This window comes from Jaculus jaculus, chromosome 2, assembly GCF_020740685.1.
Source record: "Jaculus jaculus isolate mJacJac1 chromosome 2, mJacJac1.mat.Y.cur, whole genome shotgun sequence".
Taxonomy (NCBI): domain Eukaryota; kingdom Metazoa; phylum Chordata; class Mammalia; order Rodentia; family Dipodidae; genus Jaculus; species Jaculus jaculus.
In genome coordinates, this window is record NC_059103.1 from 58,801,397 (window position 1) to 58,814,896 (window position 13,500).

General features: G+C 42.6%; 1 protein-coding gene across 4 annotated transcripts in view; it reads left to right on the forward strand.

Annotated features, from left to right (window-relative positions):
- The window catches only part of Trappc12 (trafficking protein particle complex subunit 12), a 140,667-nt gene that overhangs the window by 56,973 nt on the left and 70,194 nt on the right, over nucleotides 1-13,500 (forward strand). For all 4 annotated transcript variants that reach the window (XM_045143017.1, XM_045143019.1, XM_045143018.1 and 1 more), the window contains exon 4: nucleotides 11,254-11,367. In XM_045143017.1, coding sequence (XP_044998952.1) covers nucleotides 11,254-11,367 — 114 coding nt within the window. The remainder of the gene's footprint in view (nucleotides 1-11,253; nucleotides 11,368-13,500) is intronic.

Sequence of the window (13,500 nt, forward strand, 5' to 3'; positions counted from 1 at the left end):
TCTGATCAAAAGCTCATTGTGGATGATAGCCACATGCTGGTACTAGGAGTTACAGGTGAGAGCCCAATAAGAAAAGGAAGAAAAAGATAACTAATATACAAGAGTTGGGGGGGGCAGGGAAAGAAGCTGTAGAAGATTAAAGTCAGTCTTCATCATACCCTCTCTGGTGTCTTGTAGCTCAGGTGTTCCCTCTAAGGGCCTGGTGATGGTTCAGCCATTTGGTCTGCCTTTTAGGATGTAGAGTTGTTTTTTTTTTTTCTACAAAATATTGATTTTAATCATGTACTTAAAGTGATATAACAAAATAGGAATCTTTATTTCTAAAGTAAATATTTTAGACAAGGTTACATCAGAAATCAAATATTTCTTTGACTTGAGTTTTATGGTACTATTCCTGTTTGGGCATAGATTTGTGTTTCCCACCCCTCCATTGCCCTCACCTCCCTCCCCACCCATCCTATTGATTAGTCCCTGAAATACTTGCTGGTTATGTAAGGCATCTTGGGTAGATTCAGGCTAGGTGCTGTAGATGAGTGAGACTCTGGCGATTTTCTTTCTGTGATTGGATAAGTTCATTGAAAATGATCTGTCCCAGGTTCAACCATTTTTCCTCAAATTTCTTTGTGTCATTTTTTCTTACTGGTGTATAGAATTCCATTGTGTAGATATACCACATCTTAGTTATCCATTCTTGTAGTAATGGACATCTGGGTTGATTCTAGATCTTAGATATTACGAAATGAGCTGCTACAAACATGGTTGAGCAAATCTCTCTGGCCTGTGGTTTGAAGGTTTTAGGGTAGATGCCCAGTAAGGGAATGACTGGGTCTGTTGGTATCTCTATAGTCAGCTCTTTCAGGAGTCTCCATGTTGCTTTTCACAGTGGTTGTACCATCTTACATTCCCACCAACAGTGGATGAGTGTTCCTACTTCTCCACGTCCTCACCAGCATTTATTTTCATTTGAATTTTTGATGTTTGCTATCCTTATTGGGGTAAGGTGGATTCTCATAGTTGTTTTAATTTGCATTTTTCTGATGATTAGGGATGATGAACATTTTCTTCAGTGTGTGTTTGCCATTTGTATTTCTTCCTCTGTGACCTGCCTGTTCAGCTCTTTGCCCCATTTTGTGAGTGGGGTGTTTGACTTTTTACTGTTTAGATTTTTGAGTTCTTTGTAGATTTTAGAGATTAGGCTTCTGTCGGTTGGATAACCAGCAAATATTTTCTCCCATTCTGTGGGTAATCTATTGGCTTTGCTTATTGTATGCTTGTCTGTAAAGAAACTCTTCAGCTTCATGTGGTCCCATTGGTTGAGTGACTGTTTAAGATCGTGAGCTACTGGGGTTTTGTTCAGGAAGTCTTCTTCCATTCCTATATCATGGAAAGTACTTCCTATATTTTCTTCCAGTAGTAGTTGAGTTTCTGGTCTTATATTGAGGTCTTTGACCCATTTGGACTTGAATGTAGTACATGGCGAAATGTGTGGATCAAGTTTCAATTTTCTGCATGTGGTTATCCACATCATCCTCTACTTCATGATCTGCTCCTCTGTTGTTATTCGCTCAGGTCCTCCCTTCACATTTCTTGAGTTTGCGAAGAGCCCTGGTGTGAGTGGAAAATCCCCTCCTCTGGCTTTTTCTGTGGCTCATGCGAAGCCTTGTACTGTGGCTCCGTGGACCTCGTGCCCCACTGCTGGAGCCGCTTCTGCCTTCCTCTGTGGGCTCTGGATCTCTCCTACTTCTCTGCTGCCATTGGTAATTGCTTACACACCTCACTTTTTTGTAGAAGAGTGTATTTTGTTGGGGTTTGTTGTTGTTGTTGTTAGTTTGTTTGTTTTTTTGGTTTTTTTCTTCCCTAGGCTGCTTTGGCGTGGCTCCTATGCTGCGAATTTAACCGGAAGTCTGTTAATGTCTTTAAACACAAAGTAAACTTGAACTCTCACCAAATACGTATTGTATTTTCTCATCAGGGAAAAAAGACTTGGGGGAAGTACAGATTGGAAATGGTGAGCTTTTCTAACATACATACATTTTTTTGTGTTCTTTCTTTTTTTATTCCTTAATTTTTTTCTATTTAAATAATGATACATGGAAAATCATACCCATCTCCATTTTCCTATCTCCCTGCTGACTCACACTTACATAGTCCAAATCTGAATTAACAATCATAAAGCTGGGTTTAATCACCTTGGTCCTAAATCATAGTAAGTTTCTTTCTACCTGTAAGATCCATGTCTGAACCTGGTCCTTGACCATCTCCTACAAGCTTTGTTCTCTAGCTGGCCTGAATCTGCCCGCTTAAGACATGAAGAACGCAAGAGCTGACAGGCTTCTGCCAAGAGCTGTTTTGTTTATTGTCATGAGGTAATGGGTCATTCTGACTACTAGAATATTGTCTGGTTATTGTAAGTTCAGGTTTATCTGCATATCACATAGAGACCATTCAGTACTAATCAGATGAGCATGTAGCTGAGTAGCACACACTGAGTCAGGAGTAATGTTAACATGTAAATCCATAGTCAGGCATATGTGGGAAAATTATGTTTGCAGAGACTCATAGCAGTATAAACATTTCTGCTTCCTGCTCATCCAGGAAGGAAGCCACTCGTTAGAAAATTTATACTTCCTAAAAAGATGGATAATTAAGATGATAGGCTTTGTTTCATTTTTATTAATAATAATGTACTTTGAGACATAGAAAAGATGTCTTAGCATATCAAATCATAGTAAGCCTAGGACTTTTAAGGCATTTTATTATTTTTTTTTTAATGTTTTTTTAAATTTTTTATTTATTTATTTGAGAGCGACAGACACAGAGAGAAAGACAGATAGAGGGAGAGAGAGAGAATGGGCGCGCCAGGGCTTCCAGCCTCTGCAAACAAACTCCAGACGCGTGCGCCCCCTTGTGCATCTGGCTAATGTGGGATCTGGGGAACCGAGCCTCGAACCGGGGTCCTTAGGCTTCACAGGCAAGCGCTTAACCGCTAAGCCATCTCTCCAGCCTGCATTTTATTATTTTTAATCATTTATGATACCCTTCATATCTGCAAAGTCCTTTCAAATAATTATGCTACACATTTAAATGTTTTATTGGTGGTGGATATCTACACATAGTGTTTATAAAATAAGATATGAGCCTTCACTATACAATAATTGTTTTAGAAATATATAATCAAATTTTCTCACTTATGTTTATGCATACATACACACACACACACACATATATATACATACATACTTTTTTTTGGTTTTTTGAGATAGGGTCTCACTCTAGCCCAGGCTAACCTAGAATTCACTCTGTTCACTCTGTATTCTCAGGGTGGCCTCGAACTCACAGCAGTCCTGTGCTCCAGAGTGCTGGGGTTAAAGGTGTGCACCACCACATCCAGCCTCATTTATATATTATTATACCCACATAAATTCTGATCGCCTTTGAACTGTATCAGATAGACAAAGTGGGTACTCTTAGAGCTGTACAGCACCAAGGAACTGAATGTTAGGAGACTCAGTGTCTACTACAGTCCTCCTTGGAAATTGGTTTCAATACTAAGAGTGCTAAAATCTGTGGACGTCAAGTCCCTTCTATAAAATGGCCTAGTGTCTGTGAATATCTTTATTCGCAGCCACTAGTGTACTTTAAGTCACCTCTGCACTACTTACAATACCTGTTGTGTAAATACTCAGTAAGCAGTTGTTGGATTGTTTGGGAAATAATGACATGAAAACAAAGTCTGTGCATGTTTCTGAATAGTGTCATTCTGAATTTGGATCTGAGAATGTAGAACCTGTGCATGCAAAAGGCTCCCTAGATCTAAGTCTTTACATCTTTCAGGGGAAAATTCCTTTAGCTGGTATATTTTAATAATAAGTTGCATTTTCTGTACTTGGTTTTCAAGTGCAGTATTTCAACAGGTATCAGTTGTGTTTCCTCATATTAAACACTGGCCTGGATAGAGAGGTGGGGCAAAGGGGAGTCTCCTAGGAGCCATCATTACAGTGGAAAGACAGACATGCACATGCCCATTTCTAAATGTCCAGAAGATACAGGCTGTTCCAGGAGGAGTACAGCCTGCCCTGTCATTCATAGCTCACGCCATTACCCCACATTTACAAATGGCATGTTTATGTTTGCTTCATAAAAATCTAAAAAACTGTCCATGCAGAACTACTGTCCTTTAACAAAGACACACAAATTGCATTTTATGCTTATAGTTTTGGATTTTAACAAGTATTATATCTGAAACATTTTCCCTTGTTAAAGAGGCTTTTAAGCACAGGCATATTTATTTACTAACCGAAGCAATGGTCCTAGTTAAGTCAGCACTTAAAATAGCTGCCTGTAAAATGCTGGTTGATAAAGATAATCAAATGTGATAATGATGTTCACAACATAGCATAAAGTCTAATCATAAAGCTATGATGCCCAGGAGAACAGTGGGAGCACCTTGCCCAAACCCCCTAAAGAGTCTTCAGTACAGACTGCAAGTAAAAAAAAAAAGTAGTAATAATTATTATTATCTATTCTAAAAGAATAAAACAGAAGTGACCTCAAAAACAGCAAATGCCTCTGTTAGCCTAAAAGAAAAATCAGGAAAAAACTTGCAAAAAGATAAATGTGAGGGTAGACAAGGAGATACTAAAACAACTTACTATCTGTGCCATACTTCTTTGTTTGTGCATACTAAGTCTTATAGTAAAGAAATACTTTTTGAAGTTAAAAAGCAATACACTATGCAAACTGCTGCCCCAAGAAGCAACCAGAGGCAGATAGGTCATGGTCCTGACTAAACTAACATTCAAGCACCAGGCCAGATCTCACAGGTATATAGGATGGAGAGGACAGACCAAATGAATGCTGAAATAGGACTAATAGCCCTTGATAATTGGGCCCACTGAGGAGTGATTTTAGGCATTTTCCCCTAGTCCATTATGAGTATCCTTAGCCCTACATGAAACTAAAAACTAAGGAATAAAATATCTTGAATGCTGTTCATTTTGAGTAGCCACTGGTCATTGACACCCAAGATGCTCTTATTCCCCCAAACTAAATCCCATCCTCAGAGGCATCACAGCTACACTAGCGTGTGCTAGGGAATGAAGAATAGGCACCTGGGACAAGGTCGGGAAGTTTTCCTGGATGAGGCCTGTGCCAGTATTTTGCTGGTTTCCACTGGAGAAGGAGCAGTGTGCAGGTGACTGAGTGTGCAGCAGCAGGTGTGAGGCTAGAGACAGGCAGACTGCCTCAAGAGTCTCAGGTGAAACTGCTCTGAATAATGGATGTAATTGTGCTGCCTGAGCTGTTGCTTCAGCCCTAGGCAACAGTCAGAGGGTTGATGCAGGTGTGGTGTGTCTCTCACACAGAGACAGGCACGAAAGGGCTGGCTAGGCTGTGTGCACCAGGTAGGAGTTGTAGAGTAAGGAAAATAAATGAGACTGTGCCATGTACTTAGTAAGTGCCTGCTGTGTAGAGAGGGTGATATTCTATGTCATGCCAAAGTAAAAGCCATCTATGCTCTGGGACCTGTCCAGAAGATAACCCCTGGATCCTTCATAGGAAACATACATCACAAAGCTGCCTGGAGCTACTTAATATTTATTTACTGTTTAGTTTCTGTTCTTAACTTTTACAAGTAAATTTTACTGACAGAACTGGCAATTTTACTTTGTCTTACCATTGCATACCTTTTCTCTTTATCTAGAACCTTTAATTCCCTGTAACTTTTCACACAGCTTGTTTGTGATAGCCAAAAGTTGATTGTTAGGCTCAATAGAACAAGATCTGGGTTTCTGTTGTCTTGGGACAACTAGGTCTTATCCAGGTGCATGTTACCTCAGGTTGCCTGTACCTTGTTGTTATTTGTGTGTGGTAATTGAATGGTTAAAATAACCATTTAGGTTATTTGAGACAAATCTTGCTATATAGCCCAGCCTGGTTTTAAAACTTGTAATCGCTTGCCTCCAACTTCCAGGTGCTGGTATTAAGGCATGTACCACCATACCCGAGTATACTCACTCTCCAGTGTAATCCATATGATAAACAACATGGCCCTACTGCAGTTGGTTGCACTCTGAGTCACCCCTGAGTCCTCACAATCATTCAGTTCCCTGTCATGCTCCTTTTTAGTGCCCTGGGTCAGCTTCTGGCTCCAGCCCTGCCTCACCTCATTTTCTACCACCACCACCCCAGCTCCAGTCACACAGCTTTGCAGCTTCCCAAGCTCCACAGCTACAGGGCCCTCAGTGTCCACATAGACTGTGTTTTTCCAATCACTTTTATCACTTGTTGCTCTCCAAAGACTTTCGCTACACTGGCCCCACCAGCTCAGATAGTTTCTCCATATCTGGGTGACTGATGTAAATAGTGTACAAGTATATTTCCTTTATGTGTGCATACAAGCAGGTATGTTGTTTCTGTTTTGGTTTGGTTGGGAGTCAGGCTTTCATGTAGTCTAGGCTGGCCTTGAAATTTTTGTATAGCCAAGGCTAGCCCTAAAGTCTTGATCATCCTGCCTCTGTCTTCCATGTGCTGAAATGACAGTTGTTTTTGTGTGCCAACATATCTGGATGCTACTCGTTTTTTGGAAGCAGGATTTCACTTTGTAGCAGATCAAATTCAGGATCTTCCTGCTTAGCCTCCCAAGTGCTGTGATTACAAACATATGCTACCACTTCTGACCTTTTCCGCACATTGCCATAGCAAATATGCTTTCCATAAAATGACAGATTCACCTGTCATGTACATTTTGCTCATTTGTTTCTCTACCTCTCACCCTCTGCCTGAGTAGTGACCACATAGCTCAGTATCTGAAGTATGACCTTGTCACCTTCTCACGGTGGCTGCATTGCTCTGCCTTCCTTCATCCAGGTCCTACTCCCCTCTTCCACTGGCTTCAGCCTTGATCACACCTGCCTAGACTCTTCTTTTTTTTTTTAAAGAACCTTTATTGTTTTTCTTAACATGTGCATTACAGGAAACAAAAACACAAGCAAAAAGCAGCCATCTAGTCACAGGCAGTTCAGTTGGAAATACATACGCCTGGATCTTATATGTATACACACTGCATTCCATTTCGGGAACTGAGATGGTACAGAATGTGTCATGCTTTCCCACATACTGACTCTTAAAGCAACCCCAAGCACTACTTTTGTTCATCCCATTCAGCCCGTTTTCTGCTTCTAGGTGAATGTGCCAAACATCTCATTTCCAGGTTTATTCCTCTTCTGAAGCAACTAACTGCCCCCTTTACCCAGAAGTAAATTCCAACCAGCATAACTTGGCATTGGAGGCCTGCCCCCTACACTTGCTGTGGCCTCACTCTCCTGACATTGCCTCTCTGAGTCTGGCACTGTGCATGGCCACAGCAAGCAATGGATAAGTACTTATAGAGTGAGTGATGAGAGGATTCAGGCTCCTCCCACATTTAGTCATCACCTGTGCCCTTCTCCTTTCTCACAGCAAAATTAAAACCTTAGTTTATCATTTTAAAAATGATCACATGATACTTATGCTGTTAACATGACCATACATCAGAAAAGCTGGCAGAGTAGTGAGGAAGATGGGCAAGAGCACATCACTGGAGTGCAAGCCTGCCACTCACTGTGCCAGGGAACCTTGTGGGCACAGACTGCTAACCCTCATGAGGACACAGCACAATGAGCTAGAGAAGGAAACTGAGGCTCAGGAAATGCCAGTTCCATGCATGCCTGGCCAGCAGGCTCCTGCTCTCTGCTGGCATCTCCTGTCTGTGCATAGTCACTTCTCCAGACACATTCAAGTCTTGCAATCATTCACTTCCCAAGCCACTCTTTCTCCCCCATCCCCAACCTGTTCTCCTGCCAGCCAACATGTTGTCTCTTAATGTCACACATTTACCAGATAGCACCTTCCAGCCCAAATATATGGCTTTCTTCTTATACATTAGCACCACTTCCATTTTTTTTAGTTAAAAAAAATTAACAGGTATCTTCCTGCTAATATCCTTTTTTTTTTTTATTAGTTTTCTATTCAGCAAATACAGACAGTTTGGTGCCATTGTTAGGCTCATCCGTGACCTACCCCCTCCCCATTGGGCCCTCCTTGTTGAGGTATATGGGTCGTGCATTGTGGAGTTAGCCCACAGTTAATTGGTACAATAAATGTCTCTGCATATCATGACCCAACATGTGGCTCTGACATTCTTTCCGCCCCCTCTTCCACAAAATTTCCCTGAGCCATGCTGAGTTCATTTTTGGTCTGCTTCAGTGATGAGGTGTTGGGGGCCTCTGAGGCTCTGGCTCTATGATTTGGTAGGAGTTGATTTTTCTCTGTGTTGGTCTCCTTCCCCCTTGTGCTGGTATCCGATTCATCAGGAAAACATCACCCTTGCTTGTTTCGCTAATCTTCCTTAGTTTCAGTTGGGCCCCTTTTGAGGTATGATGGGGTGGGTGGCTCTTTCCTTAGAATCTGCATCTATCTGAAAAAGAGAAGCAGATTCTCCAACAGAGAGTAAGTTAGCACCAGGACAGATGAGATAACCCTTACTTTTTTTATAGAGAGCTTAATAGGTGTAGGCTCTCTTGTAGCCCATGATTGATGGTAGCTTGATATTGGAGATATTGGAGAGTGAGCTTATGTTTGGATATGGTTCTGACTTGTTTCCCAGCTCCAGCTATGGGTCCTGTACCACTGAGGGGATCAGTTAGCCAAATCAAGAGCAGTGATCTGGAAGACAAGATGGAAGAAACACTTCCTTTTTGTTGTTGTTATTGTTGTTATTTTGTTTTTCAAGGTAAGGTCTCACTGTAGCTCAGGCTGACCTGGATTTCGCTATGTAATCTCAGGGTGGCCTCTAACTCATGGTTATCCTCCTACCTCTGCCTCCCAAGTGCTGGGACTAAAGGCGTGTGCCACCATGCCCAGCCACTTCCTTTTTTTTTTTTTTTTTTATCCCAATTCAATTTCCATAATTGCACTTCAACATTTTCAAAACCCCAAATATGTTTGATCTTTTATTGTTTCACTGCAAACAAAATCCCCACTCAGTGACCCTATTCAGCCTCCAATTTCTGCTATACCCAGCCCACAGGCAGCCAAACCTGCTAGAGAAAGTCTGTCATCTAGACCTCTGCCAAGGGATTCTGGTCAGCTTGCAGGTCTCCAGTATGTGGTCTATCCTACTGGTATCTCTGGTTTCCTTCACCCCTCTCCACACCCAGAAAAGAATGACCTTCCTCCCTTTCTCAGTGCCAGGCAAATCTGTAGCCCATGGCTCCAGGGCCCCTCCCTGCAGACCCTCCAGTCATAGAGCTGAGGTCAGTATGTTGTCAGCCTTCTTCCAGGTGGATACTCCTTATATATAAGTATCTAGTTAGAAACAAATACTGGTTCTCTCCAGCTTCATCTCTCTTGTGCCCTCGACACCTCGGTAATTTCCAAACTTTCCATCTCTCTGCTGTCTGGTTTTCGTTTTCTACAAGTATCATTCCCATCTGACTTCCAGCACTATCTCCATTCAACCACTCTCAACAAGGTCACTCTTTGCCGTCTTTCTAGTTTCTTTCCCCTTACCTATCCACAATTCATGTCTTTCCTGAGGGAAGGCTTCCCAGCTGTGTCAGGTGTATCCAACCATGCAGCCCAGGACAGAATGCATGTGGCCAACATAAAATCATAAACTTACTTAAAACAGGATTTTTTTAATAACTCAACTATATAGTTCTCAAATGTGAACTTTGTAGATGAGAACATTCTGTCACAATGTCAAAAGGTTGGACATGCCAAGTGTTACTAGAATAAGGCCCGAGGCCCATGTACTTGATGGAGGCCCAGAACAGAGCAGCACTGAAATGTGCTGGCCTGGGACACGCTCACACAGATGCAGAGCTGGTTCCACTTGGCAGATCTTTTCCTCTTTTTCACATTTGCAATTCAAACAGAACATACATAGCCACTTGCATAATGTGGTCACTGCTGAATTTAGACTAGAGAAAGCATTTGGAGATCATTTTGCTAAATTATCTTAACCGGTCTAAAAATATTTCTAAGCTGTCAACCAGTTTAGAAATGGTCTAACATGGAGGTCTTATATTACTTGAAATTTGTGCTATACTTTGAACAGTTTCAGGAGTTACAGGTTCTCAGACTTCCTCCAAGGGCTGTGAACAACTCTGAGGAAGTCCACAGACTCCTTGCATGTGGGTAGTACACAGTCCAGGGACAGCTCTCACAGTAGAAAGCCTAACTGCATTGTGTACATTCCAGTCTCATCACCAAATAACATAGGGAAAGCTATAGGAAGTATTTTGAGAAACCGCATTGCATCAGCCAGCTTGTATTTTCAGGTTACTGGCTAGTGGGGTGGGTGTCTGCTATCAGGCTGTGCAGGAGCAAGTAAGAGGAAAACTGAGAAGCACATCCAACAAATGAGCACTACAGTATCCTTTGTTGATGGTTCACATCCAAAACCCTAATAATCGCAAGTGCTGGACAGTTTGTGGTGTAATGGAAACTTTGATTCACTGCTGATAGAGCAGAGTGGGACAGCCTCTCTGGAAAGCAGCTGGACCATTCCCTGCAGAACTGAGTTCACTTCTCCTGTACAATCCAACAGTTAAGCTGTACTTTGCCCTGATAGGTATTTTATCCTATTAATTGAATACTTAAAGTTATACAGAAACCTATACCTGAATGTTTATGACAGCTTTATTCATAATTGCCCAAGGCTAGATGCAGCCAAGATGTCCTTCAGTGGGTGAATGGAAAAAACAAATGTACCTCCATCCAGTGCCATGAGAAAAAAAGCTAACCACCCTAGAACTCTGGAGGAGCTGAGCTGCAGGCAACCTGAGACAGTCAAGCTTGTTTTGGGACACATAGCTGGTCCACTCAGAGCATAAGCCACCCTCGAGCTCTAGTCCCACACTCTCCTTTCCTTGCCTGCACAGTCTCAGTGTACACACAGACACACACACACACACACACACACACACACACACACACGTGTCCAGAAGGGAGAGAAGAGTGGCTTCTTCTGTAAGAAGGTAGACTACGGTGGCAAAATGGCCTTTGCTGACAGTGAGGGGCAGGAACACTGGAGTTTCTTAACTGCACTTCCTTAATTCCATGTAACCTTTCTTCAGTAGGATGTAGCCTTCAGCTCATAAACTCAGCCAACTGTGAGCCTGAGAGATTGGTTTCTAAGGGCTAGATGGAGCTGCTTCCAGCAAAGCAAGTGAGTGCATGTATGGTTACAGATCTTGTTTTATCTTACAGAACTGCAAAAACTGGAGGGCAGCAGTCGACCTATGTGGACGCCTGCTCACAGCCCATGGCCAAGGTTATGGCAAGAGTGGGCTGCCTACCAGCCATACGACAGACTCTTTGCAGGTTTGAACACTTTCTGCTTGTTGTACTTCCTTTACCATAGTTTGGGTACATAGAAGGGGCAATATAGCCTTTGATTCCAATAAGAACAAGAAATAAATTTTTACACTCTGCTTTTCTACTTTATCTGTGTATGTTAATCCTGCCAACAACACCTGGGAGTCTCTCTCTGCTCTACCATACAGTAGTCTTTGTACAGCCCAGCAGGTGGTTGGCAGGGCAGTGGCTCTGGGATCTCTGCCATGGAGAACAAAGAGAGGGAACGGGCTTCATTGACCCAGTGTGTATTCCCTGAAGTTCACTCACCTGCTATTAAGTAGGGAAATGTGGAAGTGGACTTTGGAATGGAAGGAAACTTGTAATGAGAAGGAGCTGCTTTGGAAGTCCTTCAAGTCTGACCCCTCCCTGAGAAGTATTCAACTTCACTTCTAACTTCCCCAGACCCTCCTCAGCTGAGAAGAGCTCTTACGAGGAGTGGCCATGGGAAGGCCTGATGGGTGTCTCTCCAGGCTTCCTGTTCTCCAGTTCTATTTTTATTTGTTTGTTTTTTGAGGTAGGGTCTCACTCTAGCTCAGGCTGACCTAGAATTCACTATGTTGTCTCAGGGTAGCCTCGGATTCATGGCGATCCTCCTACCTCTGCCTTCTGAGTGCTGTGATTAAAGGCATGTGCCACCACACCTAGCCTGTTCTCCAGTTCTTTCCACCAAGAGCCTGTGTGCTGGAAATGGGGACACCAGTAGCTATGCCCCCCTGCCCAGTACTCTTACCACTTCCATGTCTTATGCACAGGATGTTTTTCTTGTATGTCTCACACTTATAGCTCCCTGTATTAGAAGTGTGACTTGACATCCTGTGTGAGCCTACTTGATCGAACCTGTATCCCATCCATTCAACAAGCACCAAGTCATCTTGAAGTGTAGCTAAATCCTCACTTGCAGGTTGGCAGCAGCTTCCTGCCATCTGAGTGGAGCAGTCTCCCCACCCTGTATGCAGCCTCCCAGCACACACAGTGCACTCAGAAGGCATCATGGAGAGGGTTCAGACACAGTTTGGTACCCAGCTTTCCATTCTGTTACTCACTGAACGATCCTAGGCAGTTGCTCTGAGGGCTTCTTTTTTATTTTGTTTTTTTTGTTTGTTTGTTTGTTTTGTTTTGTTTTGTTTTTCTAAGCTTATTTCAGAATTTTTTTCACTTATTTTAATTAAAAATTGGATACTTATGGCAGTCAACTGAAAAGAATATTGGTGTATGTGTATGAGTACATATATGCAGTGTAAGAAAGTGCAGGAACACATGAAGAGGCCACAGAAAAAGACATCCGGTGTCCTTCACTCACACTCTTTGGTCTTACTTCCCTGAAACAGAGTATCTCACTGAACCTGAAGCTCCCCAGTTTTCAATTATATTGGATTGACCAGGGGGTCTAACAATCTTCCTCTCTATTCCCTCAGCCCTGGAGTTACAGGCATGCATGACCATGCATGGTTTTTTTTTTTTTTTTTTTTTTTTTTTTTTATGTGAGCACTAGAGATCAAGTTCAGGTCCTCATGTTTGTGCAACAAGCAATCTTACCCACTGAGCCATTTCCCTAGCGCCCCCCCACCCCAGTTTTTTTCTAACTGTCTGCATGTGTGTACGTACATGTGTGTGAATGAGAGAGCATTCATGTGGAGGCCAGATGATACCCTTGGGTGTCATTCTTCAGGAATATTAGCAACCTGTTTTTTGAGATAGGATCTTTCATTTCCCTGGAGTTTGTAAGTAGACTAGAACTAGAACTGGATGGCCAGTGAACCCAAGGGGTTTACCTGTCTCTACTTCCCCAGCACTGTGATTGCATGTGGGTGCCACACCTAGCATTTTCACATGGGCTCTGGGGACTCACGTTACCCACTGAGATATTTCCTTAGCCCTGGTTATTTATGAGGTGTCTTTTAGTTCTAAAATTGTAAGCTGCCACTTTCTTAACTGGAATCTCTCTGTTTGCAGGAGCTCACTGTGCTCACAGGCATTTTGGACTGTCTTCTCTGAGACTCAGTTCCCTGTATCTTCAGGCCTTCCTTAACCTGGGACCTTAAATGTTGGTTCTTCAGGGCCATCCACAACACAACCCATATATCCTTTCTGTTCTTC